Source organism: Corythoichthys intestinalis, chromosome 3, assembly GCF_030265065.1.
Source record: "Corythoichthys intestinalis isolate RoL2023-P3 chromosome 3, ASM3026506v1, whole genome shotgun sequence".
Taxonomy (NCBI): domain Eukaryota; kingdom Metazoa; phylum Chordata; class Actinopteri; order Syngnathiformes; family Syngnathidae; genus Corythoichthys; species Corythoichthys intestinalis.
In genome coordinates this window covers 10,660,759-10,684,799 of record NC_080397.1, presented here as the reverse complement: position 1 = coordinate 10,684,799, position 24,041 = coordinate 10,660,759, and the positions used below count along the sequence as shown (strand labels likewise).

The 24,041-nt window shown below is 38.1% G+C and overlaps 1 protein-coding gene across 1 annotated transcript in view; it reads left to right on the top strand.

The window, feature by feature from the left end:
- Nucleotides 1-1,632: 1,632 nt before the first annotated feature.
- Nucleotides 1,633-24,041, top strand: part of smarca2 (SWI/SNF related, matrix associated, actin dependent regulator of chromatin, subfamily a, member 2) — a 65,763-nt gene continuing 43,354 nt past the window's right edge. Inside the window, exons 1-15 of the mRNA XM_057831062.1 lie at nt 1,633-1,740; nt 4,742-4,959; nt 5,101-5,230; nt 6,037-6,423; nt 9,014-9,115; nt 12,950-13,196; nt 13,273-13,399; nt 17,187-17,360; nt 17,437-17,610; nt 18,648-18,821; nt 18,890-18,943; nt 21,165-21,295; nt 21,375-21,432; nt 22,141-22,217; nt 22,304-22,451. Of these exons, the coding sequence (XP_057687045.1) occupies nt 4,756-4,959; nt 5,101-5,230; nt 6,037-6,423; nt 9,014-9,115; nt 12,950-13,196; nt 13,273-13,399; nt 17,187-17,360; nt 17,437-17,610; nt 18,648-18,821; nt 18,890-18,943; nt 21,165-21,295; nt 21,375-21,432; nt 22,141-22,217; nt 22,304-22,451 (2,187 nt within the window). The 5' untranslated portion in view covers nt 1,633-1,740; nt 4,742-4,755. The remainder of the gene's footprint in view (nt 1,741-4,741; nt 4,960-5,100; nt 5,231-6,036; nt 6,424-9,013; nt 9,116-12,949; nt 13,197-13,272; nt 13,400-17,186; nt 17,361-17,436; nt 17,611-18,647; nt 18,822-18,889; nt 18,944-21,164; nt 21,296-21,374; nt 21,433-22,140; nt 22,218-22,303; nt 22,452-24,041) is intronic.

The following is a 24,041-nucleotide window of genomic DNA, read 5'->3' as shown; positions in this document are numbered from 1 at the left end:
CAATTTTGCGGCTTTGAGGTAGCCGTCTAATTCATTATTTCGTGCTTCCCGTCAAGACAGGATTTTCCCACGTTTTGCTAGTCTACGCCATATGCACTGTCACATTGTAGGGGTGGCTCACAAGTTCTGTCCCGATTCATTCATTCATTCATTCATTCATTCATTCATTCATTCATTCATTCATTCATTCATAACTCAATCACTGACATTGACAGCAGTGGTTCAACTGACAGCCATTTATTAATAAATTCCTACTCAATTATTTTTCATTTATTTATTTAATATAGATCATATTTAATCAATTTTCAATGCCTTCTTTTATTCATTTTTTATGGGGTTTTTTTTTTCCATTTTTGGATTTTCTGCTTTTTAGCTGTTAGTTTTTTTTCTTTTTAATCAATACTATTTTTTTGTACTTTTTGTATACTTCCAATGCATTATATTATATCTGCAGTGATCGCGCTTCGAACTTCACGCCCTTAGTACATCGTGGATTTTTTTTTTAATTTAAAGAATAATAATAATTAAATACAGATTGTTTTTAAAAAGTTAAGATAGATGCATGTATAGATGTAAAAATCATTGTTTTCTTTTACATACATCTCATTAATATCATAATTATTACATTTACAGTGCTTAAAAACCATTTATAAAAAATATACATATACATTCATATTTTTAAATTATACTGGTGGGACATGTCATATATGTATCTCTTTCCAATGCTTTTAAATCAGAATACATTGAACACACCAAAATAATATTTTTTAAAATGTAAATAAGCGCCGCAGATTTTGAATTTTCGCGTTGGGGTGTGGTCCCCATTAACCGCGAAAAACGAGGCATCACTGTATTTGTTAACTATTTGGCACCCACTGACGGCACTAGACGTCCAATCCATTTGAGGTGGGAGGGTGGCACCGAATTTGTTCATACGCTTCAAATTGATTGGACGTCTATTAGTGGTGATTAGTGGAAATCTAGTTTTGGACGTCTATTGCCGTCTATGGCAGTCAATGAGATATTTTATGAAAACACAAAAGTTTTTTTTTTTTTTTTTTAAGTTTGAGTGTTTTAACTTGTAAATGGTAATATAGCAACGTTATGTGGGGTCAAAATAAAATAGCTGTTTTTAAAGCAACTTTAATTCATCTACAGTATCATAGTCAGTGACAACCAGTGTGTTAAATAAGAAACATTGCTTTTTTTATACGAATAAATAGGTTTGGTGCGCAACCAATGAAACTGGTAAGGCACTTTCACACTACCATAAAAAGACACCGATCAGGTGGAACAGTTGGGTGTTGCCGCCACCTTATGGCCAATGTAAAGACTTCACACTAGGAGCTGAACAACATTTGTCCGTGTTTCAAATTATTTAAAAACAATTCGATGCTTGAAACACATCTTAAAATATTAAATGCAAAAGTCTGACTTATCACTTTAAACCCTCTTTTTCACTACGCTTCACTGCAAAGTGACAACATTTTCACAGTACATTACAAAACACGCCCATTAAAGAGAACGCGATGATCGTCAAGGCACAGTAGCCAATAGGCGTGGAAAAAGGCGGGACATCCTGTAAATCCGGCCAATGGGAGACGCAGTCACTGAGCTCAACTTTAAATATGTCAGCAAAACAGCAAGAAGTGGGAGTGAACTTGACGACTGCGGTCATATTTTAGAGAAACATTCGAATATTTCTTCTGCTTCTGGTTCCACTTTCGCTACGACCGAGAGGTAAATGATCTTCACGTAGCGGATGCGGGGGGCTGTCACGGTCTGAGGCATCTTTTTAAGCGTGTTTGCATCTCGGAGCTGTCAAAACTTTTCTGACGCGGACTACTCGCTTTGGAAGAGAGAGCAAGAGAGCGAGCAAGAGAGAGAGAGAGGAGAACCAGAACCAGCTAGCATGTTAGCCACCTAGCCTAGCGTTAGCTTAGCTATTAGCTGTACAAGAAGGAGGGGGAGGTAAAAGAATTGGGGGGGTGTTTTTTGGGCAAGTATTTGACTCAAAAGAAAACATTGCTCTAAAGGCCCGAACGTACTTGACATATTAAATAGGTTACCTGGAGCTTCAGTCGCTGTCCTGACTTTGTTTGATCCCGCAAATGACGTTATCACTCCGCCATGATGGCCATCTTTTTAGGGGGAAGCGGGTGGAACCATGACCCAATCAAGAGTGCGCTTCCAGCGTTACCTTGTTATGAACAGTCCCGGGAGCAAAATCTAACGGTGCTGGCGTTAGTAGATACAACAAGCTAGCTTCACTACATTTTTTGTTTGTGGTGAAAGATTGGCATGCATTCTATGAAGCTTAAACAAAACCTGGAATGTGGGCAAAATAGAAGGATGCTCATGTTTTTCTTTGGAAATCGTTTCTCCGACTCACCTGTTTTCATCAAATCAGAACACTGTTCTTTTGTGGCTTAATTATTTGCACTGATAACCGTTTTTGGCTCTCAATACCGATTATATACTATTGTATCGGCGGATGCCGATACAGTACAGATACCACGCTTTGACAAAATAAACATTTTTACCCTTTCACTAATAAATTACTGCATACTCACTTGACTGTTAAGTAATTGCTATCATGGCTTGGTCAGACACTGTTTAACTCATTGTCTGCCAATGACGGCGATAGACGTCCACTCCAATTGAAGTAGGAGGATGTCAGCGAATGAAACGTTCAAATGAATTGGACGTTTACTAGTGATAAACTAAATAGTGGGCAGTGTTGTTAATCTTACTTTAAAAAAGTAATTAATTACAGTTACAAATTACTTCTCCCAAAAAGTAATGGTGTTAGTAACTCAGTTAACTGAATGTAAGAGTAATTAGTTACTTGGCAAAGTAACTGGGGATAATTTTCATGTTTTTTTTTTTTTTTTTTTTTGGGGGGGTATTGCGGAGATTGCGATAACTGGATAGAAAACCTTCGCCATGTGTGGAAGTCATTTAATGTTGTGAATCAACCGTTTTAAACATTGCTCCTTTTATTGCATTATTTCCCTTCTGTCTACTTTCGACGTGTAAGTTTTAAAACGGGTTCATCATTTAAAGATGGATTTAAGTCAGGATTTTGTCAATTTAGGAGCATTTTAGATAAAACGTTACTTAGGTTCTCTAGGAAGGTTCTCTACAACAGAGCCTTCCTGAAAAGTCTACTGCTTTAAAATGGTGGCTTTTTACTAACGCATCTAGTTTTTTATACATCTTGCTAATGCCGCCGTGTCTGTCATTTGGATCTAGTTTGTATTATGTGAAATCTACCGTAGCATAATGTGGCCGTAGTTTGTAGGCTATCGGCTACAGTCAGGTATTATTGGAGCTACCTAGCATCGCGTTTGCTACGGCATCACAACTTCCTTGCCTCCTCCCCACTCCTGCTCTGCTCTCTCGTCTCCGTGAGTCCGTCTCTCTCTGACTTTTCTCGCGTCATTCAACCAACCATAAAACCAACATAGTAACTCACGCCTTTCCCGCCTCAGCTACGGTAACGGCGTTGCCAAGATGAAAAAAGTAATTAATTAGATTACTCGCGACTGAAAAAAAATGACTCCGTTAGTAATGCCGTTATATTCTAACGCCGTTATTAACAACACTGATAGTGGGAGGGTGCAACATCGTTAAAGAACTTTTTTTTTTAACTGCATTGGCTGCCATTGACAGCCAGCGACAGGCGTCCAATACATTTCAAGTAGGAGGGCTGGCAGCAGATTAAGCTAACTAAAATTAAGTTAATTCATGTTCATAAACTCCATCTTTTTCAAAACTTGATATGATCGTGACACATCAATATCGATTGATTAATTGATTGATTGAATTTATTTCGAAAACATGCATCACATAATGGATATACAGGAATACAAACAAAACATAAGACTCGAAAAGGAGTAGGAAGAAGTAAAAAAAAAAACTTGAATGATGAATCGGACAAAACAAATACAATTCACAACAGTTCAATAATGCCTAAAGAACAATGGTTGGCATCTCAACATTTTCTCGACATAAATACTATGATTCATTTCCATAATTACAGAAAATAAGATCTTTGTATCTTCTCTTTAACAAGCTCAAATTAGCTTTTTTTAATTTAATTAACTTTTCTTTAGGTCCTCAGTAAGTTTGTTCCACAAGTCCACACCACAAATTGAAGGACAAAAGCTCTTTTTTTGTTGTACATTTATATTGCTTTTTGAAATTTAACTCCCCCATCATATTATACCCTCCTTGTCTATTTGAAAACAAAACTTGTATATTTCCAGGTAATGCATTTTTTCGTGCCTTAAACATGATTATGGCCGTTTTGAATTTGACTAGATCCAGGAATTTTAACTGCTTGGATTCCAAGAACAGTCTATCAGTAATCATGATATAGATACTTTTTAATACTTTTGACAACCCATTATACAACACAATATACTGCATGACGCAAAATGTGAAAAAAGTCTCAATTTTAATTATATATTTTTAAAAATCAAGAATTACTATTGTATTTATATATATATTTATATAAATTATAATTTAAAACAATTTTTTGTCTATAGCTATTTGCCTGCTGTTAACAACAACAGGCATCCATGGTCATCTTTCAATACAGTTGACTGCACTAGACGATCAATTCATTTCAACAGACAAACATTCCGCTCTCATGTTTGTTTTTTGCTATGGAATAGTTTTCTATGAAGAGAAACATAATAATAGTGATACATATGGTCTGTGTCTGCCCCTTCAGATCTCTCCGGTGGTATGTCCCATCCCGGCCCTTCTCCAGGTGCGGGCCTTTCACCGGGTCCCATCCTGGGCCCCAGCCCTGGACCGGACCCGTCACCCAGCTCTGTCCACAGCATGATGGGACCCAGCTCTGGGCCAGGAACACCGAATGCACCCCACGGCATGCAGGGACCGGCGCAGGGTGACTTCTCGCAGGACGTCATGTATTCAATGCACAAAGTAAAAATGTTTTTCCTCTTTTAGTCATATTGTACTTAGCAAACGGGGCTCCATATGCTCAGCTTTGAGGTTGTACTGTATTTTTTAGTCGAGACTGAAATGGTCGGCTTGCATTTTCATGATTTCTCTTTAATTTTTCAGCCTATGGAGGGAATGAACGACAAAACCATGGCAGACGCCATGCACTTTGGTCACATCAAAGGTGTGAGCATGAGGTCCCTTCACAGTGGCATGGGCCCTCCACAAAGCCCCATGGATCAGCATAGCCAGGGTACTGTATTTCCTCAAAGACTAGCAAAGGCAATTTATTTTTCGGGCTGTGTTCATGGAATATTTTTAGAATAGTTAACAGACAAGCCTGTAACGTAATTAGAAGTGCAAAAGACTTAAAAATCAGAAAAGAAAAAAAAAAAATACGAGTCTAAATGAAAAAAAAGCTCAAAACCTATCACGAATCACAAAAAAATAAATCACCTGTAACAATGAAATAATCACAAGTCAGACAAGACAACTCACCAAAAGCAAATCACTGGTAACAAAAATTATCAATCACAAAAAAACAATCACAAGTCGTCGGTTCCCGCTTATTAAAGCAAACAAATCACAAGTCGCAATAAACAAATCATGAATCACAAATACAAATTGCAAATCACAGAATACCAATCGCAAATCACAAAACACACCAATCACAAAAAAGAATCTCAAGTCACAGAAAACGAATCGCCAAATGCAAATCACAGGTAACAAGAAAAATCACTAATCACAAAAAACTTGTCAGAACTAAACTAAAACTAAAGAGAAAACAAATGACGAATCACAAAACACGAATCTCGAAAAATAAATCGCAAGTCGTAAGGACGCAAATCACAAATCATGATTATCAAAAAAGATTTGAAAAATTAAAATTCAAGTCAGGATATTAAGCTGAATAATTAACCTGTTGATTGGAAGATATTAATTAAAGAGTGAAAAATGTGACAACCAACCCCGCTCCCCGCTATAAAATCCCATTAGACCACGATTGGAGAACATTCCTTGGAAAAGACAACTGGTAATTAACCCTCATTTCTACTTCAGGCTACATGTCCCCACATCCCTCCCCGATGGGTGGACACGAGCACGCGTCCAGCCCCATGTCGGGGGGCGGGGGACCCACACCTCCCCACATGCCGTCCTCTCAGCCTGGCCCCATGATGCCAATGGACCCCCAAGGAGGGGGGGTCGGTGGCGGAGTACCCAACATGTCTGGCATGAGTCAGCAAGGCCGTGGGCCGTCGGCGTTCAGTCAAGCCCAGCTGCAGCAGCTCCGTGCTCAGATCCTGGCCTACAAGGTCTTGGGCCGAGGGCAGCCGCTACCTGAGAACCTCCAACTGGCCGTGCAGGGCAAGAGGAGCCTACCCACAATGCAGCAGCAGCAGCAACAACAACAGGTGGTGAGCGGGAGTCCTTACAACAGGCCACAAGGTAGGACGCTTTCATATTTGTAATACATGTACTAAGGGTGTAACGGTACATTTAATAGTATTGAACTGTTTTGGTACGTGGTAGTCTGTTCGGAACGGACGCGTACCAAACGAGTTTCTGACGTAATAAAACCCTTACTTTTCGAGGCTGTGAGTCAATCGGGTTACAGTTTCTTTTTGTACGTTATATTTACTCCGTCTTCTCTACTATAATGAGGACCAACACGGTAGGACAGTCCAGAAACGTCAACGTTGGACAATGTGGCCGCTGCGAGAACGCAGTGAAACGCGCGCGTTAGAGTCAATCAGCCAATGCACACCAGTCGCAGTGCGGCCGCGTGTTAGATGCGTCCCAGAAGCGGCTCAACGCGACGCACGCGAAAACAACGGCAGAGTATATTATTTGACACGAGACACGGCCCTCCTGTGTCAATCAGGCATGAAAATCTCTTACTTTTCGGCGAAATTCGCCGTTTTGAAGTCAAAAAGGATGACCGACGTGAATCGTGTAGATCCGAGGAGAATTTTTTGTTTTTTGGGGGGGCTGGGGGGGGTCATGTGTAGGCATGTGCCGGTTACCTTCACGGTTTACCATGCTATGAAAAGTCGCGGTTACAAAATCACTACAAAATTTTCCGTCATACAGTAGTACGTATCCGTTATTTTTCATGTGTCAAAAATACAGCCAGAAGTGGCTTGGCGAGGCAGCGCTTACCCCTTCCCCTGTTTGATGCTGCGTGTGTCAGTGACGCTAATCCAGCAAACCCAAAAACAAACACTCCAAACATAAGGCGTACTTTTCTTCAATTTATTGAGCTCTCAAATCGTGGTAACTGAAATATACCAAATGAATACATTTAAAACGTTGTACAATCGTATTTTCAACGTGTGAGTAGCTTCAACAGTATAGCTTCATGAAAAAGTTCGCCAAAAACAAAACACACATTTTCCTTTCAAATTCAATACACAAAGTTACTAAAAACTTACAAAGACGAATGATAGGCAAGGCTGAGCTAGGAGAGCAACTTCATTGAGGTTAATCACAGCCGCTGAGAGAGAAACAAGTTTGAATGCAGGGGGAAAAAAGAGAGCGTCAAAGATTGCTAATTAATGAATACTATATCACATTTGTAAAATATAAACACAGAATAAAATAAATAATAGCCCATTTAAATAAAGTAAATTGAAATGAGCTAAAACACGTAATTAAATAATAAGAATAATACACACATCCTGCTTACACAATTAAATTTATTAATTTCTGTGTGGCGCTTTAACTTGAGAAAATCCACCAAATAAAGCTTTTGAAAACCATTCATAAGAAAAAAAATGTTAAATTGAGGCATTTCATTTGTGAAATACAGGTTAAAATCTTTGTCATTGGGATTGCTTTTCTCTTTAGCACAGGACTTCTTTTTTCTTCTTTCTTTCAGAAAGAAAGCTGACCAATATGCGGGGTCTGAAAGGCAAATTGTTGTTGGATTATCTTTAAATACCCGCTACTTTTTGAGCAGAATTCTAGCTTTGTATAGGCTAATGTTCCTATTGTTCAAAGCACAAAAGTGTGTAATAAATAACTAGCACATTTATATTTTGCATTTTGTTTTTTACTGTAAGGAAAATGAACCGAACTGTGACCTCAACACAGAGGTACGTACCAAACCGAGATTTTTGTGTACCGTTACACCCCTAACATGTACACTTGAAAGTATATAACATGTGAAGTGAATCCTTAAATAGCATTATTATGGAATTATAATCATATATTGAGAGGATCCAACTAGAGACACCCTCATTTGCATGGTGCGTGATTCCAAAAGTTGAAGAAACATCAATCGCATCTGTGCACAGCCAAGCAGTCTATTTTATCCAGGAGCATGAAATACAGCTTGAAATATAAAAAATATATCATTTTCGGTGTCATTAAGGGCGCTTTCACACTAGCACTGTTTTGTCCATTTTAAACGGACCTGAGGTCTTTTTCTCAGATAGTCCGCTTCGTTTTGTAAATGTGAACGCACATCCAAATAGGCGGAGCCTCTCGGGGCGACGGTTTTGGAAGTGGCGACAATTTGACAGTGAGAGTGATACCACGCCTATTTGACTTGGGGTACCACGCAGTGGTTTAATTTGATTTTAGGTCATTCATATTGAGTTTGGTGCATTTACAGGTCACTTCTGTTCATTTTAGGGCATGTCTAGGTTATTTCCTGTTGATCTAGGGTCACTTCATATTGATTTCTGGGCATTTTCATGAGAAATAAGTCCTGGCCACTAATAGCACTCTTAATTTTTTTTCATAGTCCCAATAAAAGGTTAACTAATAATAATGCTTTAAATGTAATTGAATTATACTGTATGTTAGTCCATCCCAGTCAATATGGGTTGGATGTCTCGCACTGTCAATGGCACTCAAAGATAAGCATTCACAACAGGTCTTCCGTTTAAATGAATTGAACATCTATTGTTGTCATGGCATCCAGTTGGTTAAGTTAAAATAAAAAATGGCTAGGAGATATTGAGCTGACAACAAAGTTATCGTTATGTTAGTCATTTCGAAATCCTTATTGAGCTTGTGTTGTGTTTCAAAGGCATGACCATGGCCCCTATGGGCGCAGCCCAGTCCAGCCCCTGTCCTACTCCAGCCATGCAAAGTAACAATCAAGGCGCAGCACCCAAACCTTGGCCTGAAGGTACGTATTTCAACCGCTAATCTCTTTGATATAGCCACCAGCTGCATCTGAAAGATGAAATGTTGATCTCTTGGATGGCAAATCCACCCGTCATGAGCAAAACTTAAAAAAATAGATGAAAAGAAAAGCTTGGAAGTGAAACACACACCCTTTCTTGCCACAAAGTTGAATTCTAAGCTGATGAAACATTGGAGTCTCATCTTGTGTGCTTTAAATTCTTATTTTGAAGTCTCATCTTCAGTTTAGTGTTGATGAATCTTTCCAGTCGCATGTAAACAAAACAGTCAAAAAGTTTCCTTGTGACGTCATCTTCAATGAGCGGTAATTGTGAAACAGGCATGCTTAGTGCTCAGTAGTAAAACTCCCTGGAGTGGTTTGTCTTATATTCCAGTTTTCTTGAGCAGAGCATGACATCTATCGCAACAGCCAAGAATAATCTCTATGTAAGAAAATGCAATTTGTGCCCTTCTTGATTTAACCCTTGCTAGCTTCAAAGAATTTCCACAGATTGCCAGACATTTTACAATATTTTCACGCATTTCAAAATGTACTTAAAAATGCGTTTTGTGATAAATACGAGAACTGAACATACCTTCTCTCACGAGCAAAAAGAAAATGGTTAGAACTGGAAGGGCTGCAGCAAATGATTGAACCAAAATAGAAAACAGAAATAGAAAAATAATTAAAATAATAAATTAAAAAAATACAATAAAAATAAATCAAAGTAAAAAAAAAAAATAGATTAAATATTTTTTAGGAAACTAAAAAATTAAAAGATAATTGTACAAATAAAGTATTTTTGTTAATCTAAATAGTTATAAATAATTTATTATTTTGATTAAATTTCTATCTTTAGTTTTATTATTTGGGAATTTTCCTTTTATATTTTGTACATTTATTTCATCAATACTATTTTATGTACTTACAGTGTGTATACCTCCAATACTGTATGTGTATTTGTCAACTCATTTTCATTAACAAACGTTCATTCGCTGCCACCCTCCCACTTCAAATGGATTGGCCATCTACTAGTGATAAAATAGTGACAAACTAAAGCTGATTGAACGCCACAGGATTGGACATCTAGCATCGTCAATGGCCCTGAAAAAGCTAGAAATAGGATCCACGTCTTGAATGAATGAATCAATGAATGACTACTTTATTTTGGACATATGGCAGAAGAAAGAAAATAAGAAAAATAAAACAAAAGAAAAGCAATTTAAAAAATCAGACAAAACGAATCAGACACTTAACAGCAACAATAATCAAGACTAATAATAATAATAACAGAATTTATTCAATATGCCAAAAAATGACGAAGAATTTACATATTAAAACCTACCACCATTTTCTATTTCTTTACTTTCAATCCATCAGATTACTAGTCCTCATATTGACAAAATAAAGTTAATAACCATATACATAAAATGAAAGCTAACATAAAAAGGACATAGCCAGTAACAGATTTGTGTTGTGTGTTTCCCCCTTAAATTATAATGCACTTCCCTGTTAAAGAGCAATGTCTGTATATTGCCAGGATAAATGTCAGTGGCAATGCTAACAATGAGCAAACAGTAGAACATGAGTTGTTTCCACCAAAAACAGCTGTTTCCGACGCTCGATCGCCAAATGTACCGTATTGACTTGAACATAAGATGGCCCTGATTATAAGACGACCCCCTCTTTTTCAAGACTCAAGTTTGAAAAAAGACTTTTTGAACACCAAATTAATTTTGCCTCATTCAAATCTTAATATCTGAACATTCAAATATGTAAACTAAAGTGCAATCACATTCGTAAATGAATGGCTTCTGGTTTTTGAAATGTAAATTAACCAATCTATTGTGATAAAACAGCAAAGTTGCAAAAAGTGCATTCACCATCAAAGTGAGGTCTAACGGTAACTGTAGTCTTGAAACAAATCTGAATAAGGAAAAACATTGCAATAATATAATGCAAACCGGTTAAAATTGAGAGTAGCTGAGATCTGTCATTACAGAACATTACTCCTCAAGTTCAGCATTCGCTTCAATGATCTCTGGCGCCATCTAGGGTTGTGAATGGGTATAATGTCTAGACCGCGAATACAAAACGACTCCCACTTTTTCAGTCTTATTTCAATGCAAAAAACACTGTCTTATATTCGGGCCAATACGGTACAGTGGGGCAAATAAGTATTTAGTCAACCACCAATTGTGCAAGTTCTCCTACTTGAAAAGATTAGAGAGGCCTGTAATTGTCAACATGGGTAAACCTCACCCATGAGAGACAGAATGGGGAAAGAAAAACAGAAAATCACATTGTTTGATTTTTAAAGAATTTATTTCCAAATTAGAGTGGAAAATAAGTATTTGGTCACCTACAAACAAGCAAGATTTCTGGCCGTCAAAGAAGTCTAACTTCTTCTAACGAGGTCTAACGAGGCTTCACTCATTACCTGTATTAATGGCACCTGTTTTAACTCATTATCGGTCTAAAAGACACCTGTCCACAAACTCAGTCAGTCACACATCAAACTCCAAGATGGCCAAGACCAAAAAGCTGTCGAAGGGCACCAGAGACAAAACTGTAGACCTGCACCAGGCTGGGAAGACTGAATCTGCAATAGGTAAAATGCTTGGTGTAAAGAAATCAACTGTGGGAGCAATTATTAGAAAATGGAAGACATACAAGACCACTGATAATCTCCCTCGATCTGGGGCTCCATGCGAGATCTCACCCCGTGGTGTCAAAATGACAACAAGAACGGTGAGCAAAAATCCCAGAACCACACGGGGGGGGACGTAGTGAATGTCCTACAGAGAGCTAGGACCACAGTCACAAAGGCTACTATCAGTAACACAATGCGCCGCTAGGGACTCAAATCCTGCACTGGCAGACATGTCCCCCTGCTGAAGCCAGTACACGTCCAGGCCCGTGTGCGGTTCGCTAGAGAGCATTTGGATGATCCAGAAGAGGACTGGGAGAATGTGTTATGGTCAGATGAAACCAAAATAGAACTTTTTGGTAGAAACACAGATTCTCGTGTTTGGAGGAGAAAGAATACTGAATTGCATCCGAAGAACACCATACCCACTATGAAGCTTGGGGGTGGAAACATCACGCTTTAGAGCTGTTTTTCTGCAAAGGGACCAGGACGACTGATCTGTGTAAAGGAAAGAATGGATGGGGCCATGTATCGAGAGATTTTGAATGAAAATCTCCTTCAATCAGCAAGGGCATTGAAAATGGGACGTGGCCAAGTCTTTCAGCATGACAATGATCCCAAACACACAGCCAGGGCAACAAAGGAGTGGCTTCGTAAGAAGCATTTCAAGGTCCTGGAGTGGCCTAGCTAGTCTCCAGATCTCAACCCCATAGAAAATCTGTGGAGGGAGTTGAAAGTCCGTGTTGCCCAACGACAGCTCCAATACATCATTGCTCGAGAGGAGATCTGCATGGAGGAATGGGCCAAAATACCAGCAACAGTGTGTGAAAAGCCTGTGAAGAGTTCCAGAAAATGTTTAGCCTCCGTTATTGCCAACAAAGGGTACATAACAAAGTACTGAGATGAACTTTTGGTCTTGACCAAGTACTTATTTTCCACCATGATTTGCAAAGAAATTCTTTAAAAATCAAACAATGTGATTTTCTGTTTTTTTTCCCCACATTCTGTCTGTCATGGTTGAGGTTTACCCATGTTGACAATTACAGGCCTATTATTTTCAAGTGGGAGAAATTGCACAATTAGTGGTTGACTAAATACTTATTTGCCCCACTGTATTTGCGCCAAATCCAAGTTGAAAAACGCCATTTATCGTGCAAATGAACCAACGGACGACTCCGCTTCTACAGGCCAAGTCAGCGACAATCCAGCCGGCGCCCCCAAACTCTTGGCCCCCGTCAGCGGCGGTCGTCCATCGCCGGCGCCCCCTCAGCCTGTTGCCGTGCCAGCTGGGCCCCTGCCTGGCGGCTCGGTTGCCACTCCGCCCGGCCAGCAGGTGTCTCCCATGCTACAGATGCAGAAGCAGAATCGCGTAACACCCATCCAGAAGCCCCAAGGTCTGGACCCAGTGGGCATACTACAAGAGAGAGAATACCGGTAGAAAAAGAGTTTTTATTTTGGATTCATTAATCAATTCGTTTGGATTCATGTGTTGATTGATGATGACCGCCAGACTGCAGGCTCGGATCGCGCACCGCATTCAAGAGCTGGAGAGTCTGCCTGGTTCCCTGCCGCCGGATTTGAGGACCAAGGCCACGGTGGAACTCAAGGCGCTTCGACTTCTCAATTTCCAGCGACAGGTAAGCACTCTAAATTTGTAAGTTATCGTAAGTGTTATCCTTTTGTGTTGTATTTTATGTTAGTGTTCAGTTCCATAGGTCTTTTTGTCTGTGTTTATATTCAAGATAACTCAAGAATGATTCTCATTCTCATCAAAATTGCAGGATATATATGTTTAATATGAAACAAAATGGGTGATTATATTTTGAGGTAATGGGGTCAATGGTCACAAAGGTCAGAACTCTGAAATATGTGTTCAAGATAACTCAAGAACCAATAAAGGGATAATTAACAAAATTGCCGGATATATTTGTGATATGACGAGATGATAAAATTTTGGGCTGATAATAAATTGGCCCCAAAGAACACACAAAAGTTTACGATAAATTTCTTATTTATTTATTTATTTTTTTATTTCATACTAGGGAAGACTGGGGCAATGCGAAACATTTTTTACATTTGCTCTCCTCCAAGCAAGCTAAAACAACAAACCAGTAAAGTTGACGTATTTCCCATTAACTTAGGATGTTTCTTAACAATGGGAATGATCAGAATGTACTCAGGATGAATAGTATTGAATGTATAACTACCGGTAGTTAAAAAAAAAAAATAGTATCGTGTCTTTACTCCTTCTAAAGTGCAAACTGAGACAGATTAGAAAAATTAAAGGGGTAAAGTGAACCAATGAGGGGTAAATATGGATCTAGATTTGTGTCTTTATTATTCAATCAAAAAAAAAGTTGCTTCAATCAAATAAAAAGTTGCTTCAATCAAAATATATACTGTATTTTCAATCGAAGAAAAAGTCACTTCAATCAAATAAAATGTGTTTGAATGCAAAAATAAATTTGAAACTCAAAAAAATATATTTGAAAATATTTTTCTTTGATTAAATTTTTTTTTTTTTTTTTTTTTTTGAGTCAAGTTTGTTTTGATTGAAACAACATTTTTGATTGAAGTCATGTAATTTTGCGTTTGGACCTTATTTTGGCTAGGACATTTGTGTCTTTATTATGCAATAAAAAATAAGTTGCTTCAAACAAAAAAATATATATTTTCAAAAGAAAAATCACTTCAATCTTTTTTTTTTTTTTTTTTATTGAATCGTAGAAAAAAAGGTTTGAATGTGAAAAAATATTTTAAGATTCAGAAATTTGCATTTGAACACTTTATTTTTCATTCAAACTGTTTTCTTTGATTGAAGCAATCCTTTTTGTGTTTGAGCCATATTAGGGGTAGGACATTTGTGTCTAAATCATTCAATCGCAATAAAAGTTGCTTTAATCAAAAAACTTTTTTTAATCAAAGAAAAAAAAATCATTTGCAAAAATATATATTTTTGGAAAATATATTTTTTCATTTGAAATATATATATATATTTTTATTGAAGTGTCACTTTTTTTGAAAAGCAAAAAGTTTTAAACTTTTTTTTTAAGTGGAAAAAGTTTTGAACGCTTTTCAAAAAAAAGTGACACTTCAATAAAAAAATATATATATTTCAAATAAAAAAATATATTTTCAAAAAAGATATATTTTTGCAAATGATTTTTTTTCTTTGATTAAAAATAGTTTTTTGATTAAAGCAACTTTTATTGCAATTGAATGATTTAGACACAAATGTCCTACCTCTAAAATGGCTCAAACACAAAAAGGATTGCTTCAATCAAAGAAAACAGTTTGAATGAAAAATAAAGTGTTCGAATGCGAATTTCTGAGTCTCAAATATTTTATCACATTCAAAGCTTTTTTCCTACAATTGAATTTTTTTTTATTTTTTACTGAAGTGATTTTTCTTTTGAATATATATATATTTTTGTTTGAAGCAACTTATTTTTTTGATTGCATAATAAAGACACAAATGTCCTAACCAAAATGTGGTCCAAACGCAAAATTGCATGACCTCAATCAAAAATGTTGTTTCAATCAAAAAAAAAAAACTTGACTCAAAAAAAAATAAAAAAATAAATCAAAGAAAAATAGTTTTCAAATATAATTTTTGAGTTTCAAATTTATTTTTGCATTCAAACATTTTTTTTTTTTTTTTGATTGAAGTGACTTTTTCTTTGATTGAAAATATATATTTTGATTGAAGCAACTTTTTATTTGATTGAAGCAACTTTTTTTTTTTTTTTTTGATTGAATAATAAAGACACAAATCTACCTCCATAGGTAAACTGATTCAGTTACTTTTCCCATCTTAAATGTTGTCAAAGTTAGAATCCTAACAGGTAGTTTGACAACACTACAATTCAGAATGAATGTCAGAATAGTAACAGCACTCTCGAGTTTGGTCGATTAAACTTATTTTTAAACACCTGAACAGAACTTGAGTTTTACTACACCATACTAGAATATCATCAAACATAAGGTAATATCACAAAATTACCCATGGCCAGATCTATGTTTTTTGGATCACTTGTTTCATCTTCAGAACTCTCTTCATCGGGCAAGTTGTACAAGGTTATGAATCTCCTCAGAACTGCTAACTACAATTTTCCTTTTGGTTGTTTTCCTTTTTCGGATTGGCCTTTTCTTTGCAACTTGGCCTTTTCCCAACCAATTTCTGACTGGGACCAATTGGCACATGAGTCAGCTGACCAGGCTTATCCAGGTTAACCATGTGCAGTGGATAGATTAGTATCAGTACTGAATTGTCTGAAGCGAGTAGTTCATCTCCAGTTGGATCATCTGCATGGGTGGGCCATCCAGAGCTGCAGTGTCAGGCTGCAGCTCAGTGTTTGGCCTGTCTAACACCATGGACCAGCGCCTCCAAACCGGTCCTCAAGGGCCGCTGTGGGTCCTGGTTTTTGTTCATACCGATCAAGCACAGACCTTTTAACCACTGTGGTTTCTGCTAAAACAAGCAGCACCTGACTGCAATCAACTGATTACACTTAAACAACACCAGATTGGTGAAAAGATGTGGTCTTGTTTTGTTGGAGAGAAATCCTGCACCCACTGCGGTCCTATGTGGAATAGTTTGGAGACCAGTGCCAATGCTTCATCAGAGAAAATTCAGTAGATCTAAATCCAGATGTGATGTTGTGTAGTGTAGTGTCACTGCTGACATGAAGGAGTGAAGTGGGACATCTGCCTTTACTCCACATCATTTGTCTCACTCTACCCCGATGCCACAATTTTGTAAAAAAAAAAAAATAATAATAATAATAAAAACAACCTCTCCTAGCAACACAGGCTGATCTTAAGCTAGCATAATCACTTGATTTTATATGTTGTTCATCAACATGCGTTAAAAAAGTATTTTCAAGCATTTGCTTCGGCACAACAGCTGATTAAGTTGACATAAAGAAAATGTACTTTTACATGCAAAATACATATTTTTGTGGATAAAACATGTTTACCACAGTAGGAGGAGGATCTCTTCTTCATGGACAAGGTGAATTGGTCGGGGTTGGAAAACATGATGGTTGTATGATCACAAATGTGCTCCCTCACTTAGTAGGGGGCTTGAAAATATGATAGTTGCATGATCACAAATGTCCCCAGTGTCCCCTTTTGAACTCTGTGCCTGCCATCTACAACAATCGATGTCCAAATCATTTAAATGGGAGGACTGACTACATAACATTGTTCATTGGACCCTCCCAGTCAAAATAAATTGGACTTTTAGCCCTGTCAATGGCAGCCAATGAGTTCAGTAAGTCCATTAAGAGTATTTTCATGGAGAAAATCAGTCACCTTAAGTCTGCTACAATAAAGCCCGCCAGAAAAGTCTCCTGCGGTTTCCGCCTCAAGACATCCAGCTTTATATATATATATTTAATATCCATGATCCTGTCCTTGTAGCTGAGGCAAGACGTGGTGGCTTGCATGCGACGGGACACCACCCTGGAGACAGCCCTCAACTCCAAGGCGTACCGCCGCAGCAAGCGGCAGACGTTGCGGGAGGCACGTATGACCGAGAAGCTGGAGAAGCAGCAGAAGCTGGAGCAGGAGAAGAAGCGCCGGCAGAAGCACCAGGTCGGAACGACAAACTTCACATTCTTCAATGTGACCAACCTCACTCAAAATTCATCTCTTTTTGTTTGTTATCCAGGAGTACCTGAATAGTATTCTCCAGCACGCCAAAGACTTCAAGGAGTACCACCGCTCCGTGTCGGGCAAAATGCAGAAGCTTACACGAGCCATCGCCACCTGGCATACTAACACGGAGCGGGAGCAAAAGAAAGAGACGGAAAGGATTGAGAAGGAGAGAATGAGAAGACTTATGGTAAATCCTATGTCCATTTAACCTCACATACTACACAGGACTGTATCATACCTGCAGTTATGTACTTTTTATTTATTTATTTATTTTTTATTAAGACAACTCGAAACACACGAAAAATTACTTGGTTTAGAACTTACTACACCCAAGACCAACATCGAACACATAAACAATCCTTATGTGTTAATCCAGTACTTCTCAAAAAGTGCAACGTGCCCCCCGAGGGGGCTCAGAGCCATGCCGGTCACTCAGTAGGTGGCACTGGCGCTCTCAGTAGGTGGCAGTGGCGCTCTCATTTTCAGAGTGTGCGCAGTATTTTTGAACAGAATAAGAGCACACAGAAAAGAATACAGTAGGAGACGAGGAATGACCAGTCCGTTTATTGTGTGTAAAAATGTTTGCAGCAGACATCGGGACGTCACTTAAAGACATTGAACCCTGATCACATTGATAAGTCGCTTGATTGTTTTTACAGTGAAAACGTGTCGAATATTGCCAGCAATCGTCCCTCTTTGTGAATGTTACAGCAGTAAACCAGTATGCACTGTTAGCATGCTCAGTACAAAAATAACCCATAACACCATAGCAAAGGAGCTGATACTGCCTGCAGCAAAAAAAAAAAAAAAAAAAACTGTCCCTCTGTCCAATGACACTGTCGTTTAATTTGAATTTATTATTGATTGATTTTATTAAGTTTCATTTTTCAGTATTAAATGGTCAAAAAATGTACGTGAAGTGTATTTTTACAGTTTGGATGTGACTTTTTATTCAGGCAAATTGATGCACCTTAACTCTTTTCTTTTATAGACAAAACAATGTTAATAAAGTTATACTTTATTTGAAGTTTATTTATATAACTTTTTTTTTTCTTTAATATAAAAGGACAATGTTATGCAGAGGTGTACTCTTAATAATTTTAGAGAAAAATGGTACTATTTACAGTGGCGGCAGAGAGTTGGGGGGGGCGCGAAACGTTTATGTCTTCGTAGGGGTGTGGGGGCGTAATAAAAAATAATTGAGAAGCACTGTTTTAATCCCAGGCGGAGGACGAGGAGGGCTACCGCAAACTGATCGACCAGAAAAAGGACAAGCGTCTGGCCTACTTGCTGCAGCAGACGGACGAGTACGTGGCTAATCTCACGACCCTGGTCTATGAGCACAAAGCCGCGCAGGCTGCTAAGGAGAAGAAGCGCAGGAAGAAGAAGAAGAAGGCCGTAAGAGTCAAAACTTAAGTCAAAACTACCGCTAGAGTGACGATTATATGAATGTTTTCCTCTTTCAGAGGGTGGACGGAGATGGTGGCGAAGGCACAAGTGCTATTGGACCGGATGGAGAGGTAAATTTCAGTGTCTTCATCTTTGATCAAAAACAACTGTTGGATTTTTTATGCTGATTAAAACTAATATTAGCATGTTAATTCCAAATGGATATGTTTATATCTTTTGTAAAAGCATTTTGCAGTCATGCCTGTTTCTTGCATATTTCATTGTGGGTAATTATTATGTTTTTTAAACAACCAGATGTCTTCTAAGGACAATATTTTTCCTCATTTTTTTAAGAATACATTAAGCTTGTACTTCAAACATTTGACGTAAGAGAGAAACACTAATACTGGGCAATGTGACAATATATATATGGCAAAAACAATAGTATATATACTCACGTCATAATTTTCGTCTTTCATCACTATCGTCATTTGCCGGAAAACATTTTTAATGTGGTGAAAAATTGTACAATTATGACATTTTTTTTTTTTTTTTTCATTTTTGAATTGGCAATAAACTGACCTATCCCAAATGTTAATGCATCAAGTAGCGTTGCAACCTGAAACTATCAGTGTAACCAGAAGCAGTACAGTAGCAAATTTTTGCTCAAATGTTATCTACTAATAATTTTAAGTCTGCTGTATTTTAAGTTAGCATAACAGCATTAATAATAAATTAATTACTATTGATATGTGTTGTTATTTTCAAAATTTTTGGCATGTATTAATCATGTACGGTTGGCAGGGGAGACAATTTGCTAATAGGAACATCTTGAGGCCGATCGGTGGTACTACAATGGCATATGGAATCCCAGCAATTCTGTATAGCAGTGTTTTTCAACCTTTTTTGACTCACGGCATGTTTTTACATTGGAAAAAATCTCGCGGCTCACCACAAACCAAAAATGTTCCAAAATTATTTACTGTACAGTATATGTACAGTATATTCAATTATAATTTCTCAGTATGTATACTTACTCAGTGTGAAACTTGAGCCTGTTTAGATGAACACAAAGTCGATATCCTTATTCTTCATCAGCTCTCAGTCTTTGTTTTTAATTATTATATATTTTTTTTATTGCAGTTAGGCTTGAAAAAGCTCAGAATTATCAGACGGGGACTTGAACAATGTCTTTAAACACTTCAGGGGCGAGCATCTCGCAGACAATGGCTTTGTAGGCAGGTAGTATAAATGTCTCTGTCGTGGTGTCGGACTTTTTGGATTTAGCAACAAGGTAACTGGCTTAGAGAGCTTTCTCATTTTACTTCGTAGTTTTTATATTGCAAAAAAAGTTGCCCGTTTCTCTGTGTTTTCACGAAGGCGAACAAAATAGTCCACCCGCTTGTTTTAAAGCAATGGGTGTTTTGCTTGGAGATGATGTTTAAACTTGCTTGGCACCATGGCGCTGTGCTGCTTGTGTCGCGTTCAAAAACTGCTTGGATTTTTCGCCATTAGCCACCTTGCTCGTCTCAACAATGTGTTGTAATATAACGCAGGGGGAGGATTGAAGGTCGTCACATATGGATAAAATAGAAACGACACTTTCGAGTAAATCGACACATGACGAGTCTAACCAAATAATGTGCAGTGGACGTGTTGGGGTCCACATTGTCGCGGACAGCAAGGTCGTTGATGGCTAGAAATCCGAGCAGTTTTTGAAAGCGACACGAGAAAACTTCACTCATCTGCACACGACCGAGAACTTTCTACCTACTCCTTCCTTCTTTCCTACTGCAACTCCACCCGACGACGTAAAAAAAAAAATTTGTAATAGGGGATATACAAAGGAGAGGAGTCGGTGATGACTTTCCCACTTTATTGTGGCAACAATGGAAAATAATAAACAAAATAACAGCGGCATCCGCAACATGTGACCACTAAATTGCTCTCATGCCGTTCTCCTTCCCTCCTTGCTTGCTTCCTGTTACGTCACCACTCTGCAGTCTGATGGCCCATTCAAGAGCCCGCACAGTTACGGACATTACTATATTTATATATGTATATATATATATATATATATATATATATATATATATATATAAAATGCGACATTAGATAATTTCTCGTGCCACACCTGACGATCTCTCACGGCAAACTAGTGTGCCGCGGCACACCGGTTGAAAAACACTGCTGTATAGCAAATGATCTCAAATTGGCTGCCATCTGCTGGCCAAATTGTTCATTTCAGGAACAGGTCTATTTATTGCAATAATGACGATAGACACGTAAAATGTCGATAGAAAGTTTCTTGCTTTCACGTTTTACAGCACTATCTCTCGGTATTGTTTGCAGCCCATGGATGAAAGTAGCCAGATGAGCGAGCTGCCAGTCAAAGTCATTCAGACAGAAACTGGCAAAGTTTTGCAAGGTACAGACGCACCCAAATCCAGCCAGTTGGAGGCCTGGCTAGAGATGAATCCTGGGTATGGAGAATCTAACGTTTACGTTCTAGCTTTCTATGCTGACAAACATCACCTTGTTAAAGTCTCGGACTTACCACAGGTATGAAGTAGCGCCGAGGTCGGACAGCGAGGAGAGCGGCTCTGAATTTGAGGAGGAGGTCAGTGAGTCATAAATATCACCTTTTTTGTTTCTAATAGGGGAAAAAATAAAATGTGTTTAAAATGTAAAAACAAAATTCACTGTTATCTTTTATGTTTTTAAAAATAAATGGAAAAATATGTTTCTAAATTGGAGTATTTCTTAAAAAAGAAATGAGACTATTTATGGCTGTTTGAATACAAATGGTGCAGCAACACATGCTGACAATATGCCAATGAACAGACAGTTATCTTCTGCAATTATCAATTATTGAATAGTCCCTCCCCCTTATTTCATTTACAGAAAATATCTCTATCAAAAATTAAAACAACACAACATTTTGTTTTTACAAAACTGTAAAATAATTGCCAACAAAAATCATAACGAAAAAAGAATATTTACTGTTTACCTTTTTTCTATATTCATTTTGAAAAAAATAAGTAAAAAGTATTTTGAAAATAGATAAGAGAATATTAGATCAACAATGTGTCGAAACGATTACCGGTAATCAATTATCAAAACACTTTTGGAGTAATCCATTAGTCAATTTAAATTATTGCGGCACTCCATAATCCTGGCAATGAATGCACACTCTTTTAATCCACTAGGGGGCTGCAGCAGCACACATTGTCAGATATGATCTTCTGTACTCCCTACTCCACATCAGGGTTACTTTTTGTACTAAATGAGCACTTGTGTATTCTGAACTTGTATTTTATATGACAAGGAGGAAGAGGAGGCAGCAAAGGGTGAAAGTGACAAGACAATCGGAGATCCCATTGGAGAGGCCAAGCACATTATCGAGTATTGTAGCGCCCGCCATCTTTTTAAACAAGTAGTAATTGAAATTAAAATGTGAGTTTAGTGTTCACACTCAAACACGTGTTCAGGTCGGCCAAGCAGGATGTGGACGACGAGTACAGTGTGCCGACGGATGAGGCCAGCCTCCAGTCCTACTATGGTGTGGCCCACGCTGTCATCGAGCGGGTGGAAAAGCAGTCGTCCCTTCTCGTCAACGGCTCACTCAAACACTACCAGGTACGCAGGTGACAATGTTCGCATGTCGCGATAGATGTCCAATACATTTGGATTTAGAAGGGCTGGAACAACGATTGCACATCTGTCATCATTTTAATGCAGGTCTGGTTTGTTTACCATCGTCAATGGCAGCAAATGAGTTAATGTTACCAGCTACGGTTGCACATGCATTTAGTATTTAGCTTTAACCTTTTATAGTGTATTCACTGTACAATGGCATTAAAAAAAACTAAGAGAAAAAAATCTACTTTAGAGTTTTATTGGCTGCAATGAACAAAAGTTTATTCTTATAGAAATGTCCTTAAAATCAACCCATAGATATTAAAAAATTAACAGGCCATGACCCAAAACCAACAGGAAGTGACCTGTAAATTCCCCAAATAATGGGACGTGATCTTTCAAAGCCCCCAAATTAACATGAAGTGACCCTAAAAGAGCATGAAGTCACTTGTAAATGCACAAGAATAAACGGGAAGTTCTGCGTCAATGGAATGCGTTGCTCCGTAATTCACCTTTAAGCCACTAGAGGGGTGTGGCGTTGTGTTTGTACGATTTTGGGGACTTGTCGAATTCCTTCAGTTTCCTTCCGGTTAGACCAGTGTTTTTTAACCACTAGTATGCCTTGAGAGATCGTCAGGTGTGCTGTGAGAAATTATCCAATGTCGCAATATCTTTTATTAAAATGTGCGGAGTTGCAGTAGCAAGGAAGGAAGGAGTTGGTAGAACCTTCTCGGTCGTGTGCAGATGAGCGAGGTATCGCTGTGTGTTGCGTTTAAGAACTGCTCGGATTTCTAGCCATCATCGACCTTGCTGTCTGCGACGATGTGGACCCTAGCACGTCTACTGCACATCATTTGACTCGTTATAGGTCGATGTACTCGAAAGTGTCCTTTCTATTTCATCCTTATGTGATGACCGTCAATCCTCCAACCTGTGTTTTATTCCAACACATTGGTGAGGACAGCAAGGTGGCTAATGACAAGAAACCCGAGCAGTTTTTGAACACGACACGAGCAGCTATCCAACAGCGTCATGGTGCCAAGCAAGTTTAAACGTCATCTTCAAACGAAACACCCGTCGCTTCAAAGCAAGTCGATGGACTATTTTGTTCGCCTTCGTGAAAACACAGAGAAACAGGCAACTTTTTTGAGAAAAACTACAAAGGTAAATGACAAAGCCCTCAAAGCCACCAAAGTTACCTTGTTGCTGAACTTGTTGCTAAATCCAAAAAGTACCACACTGTGACAGAGACAATAACACTACATGCCTGCTCGGCCCTGATGCGGTTAAAGACATTGCTCAAGTCCCCCTGTCTGATCATTCTTTTTCAAGCCTAACTGCTATACAAAAAAAAAAAAAAAAAAAAAGAAAGACAGCTGTTGAAGAACAAGGATATCGACTTTGTGTTCATCTAAACAGGCTCAAGTTTCACACTGAGTAAGTATACATACTGAAATTTTTTAAAATAATTAATTGTACTGTACAGAAAATAATTTTGGACATTTTTGGTTTGTGGTGTGCCGCAAGATTTTTCCCTATGTAAAAACGTGCCGTGACTCAAAAAAGGTTGAAAAACATTAGGTTAGACAA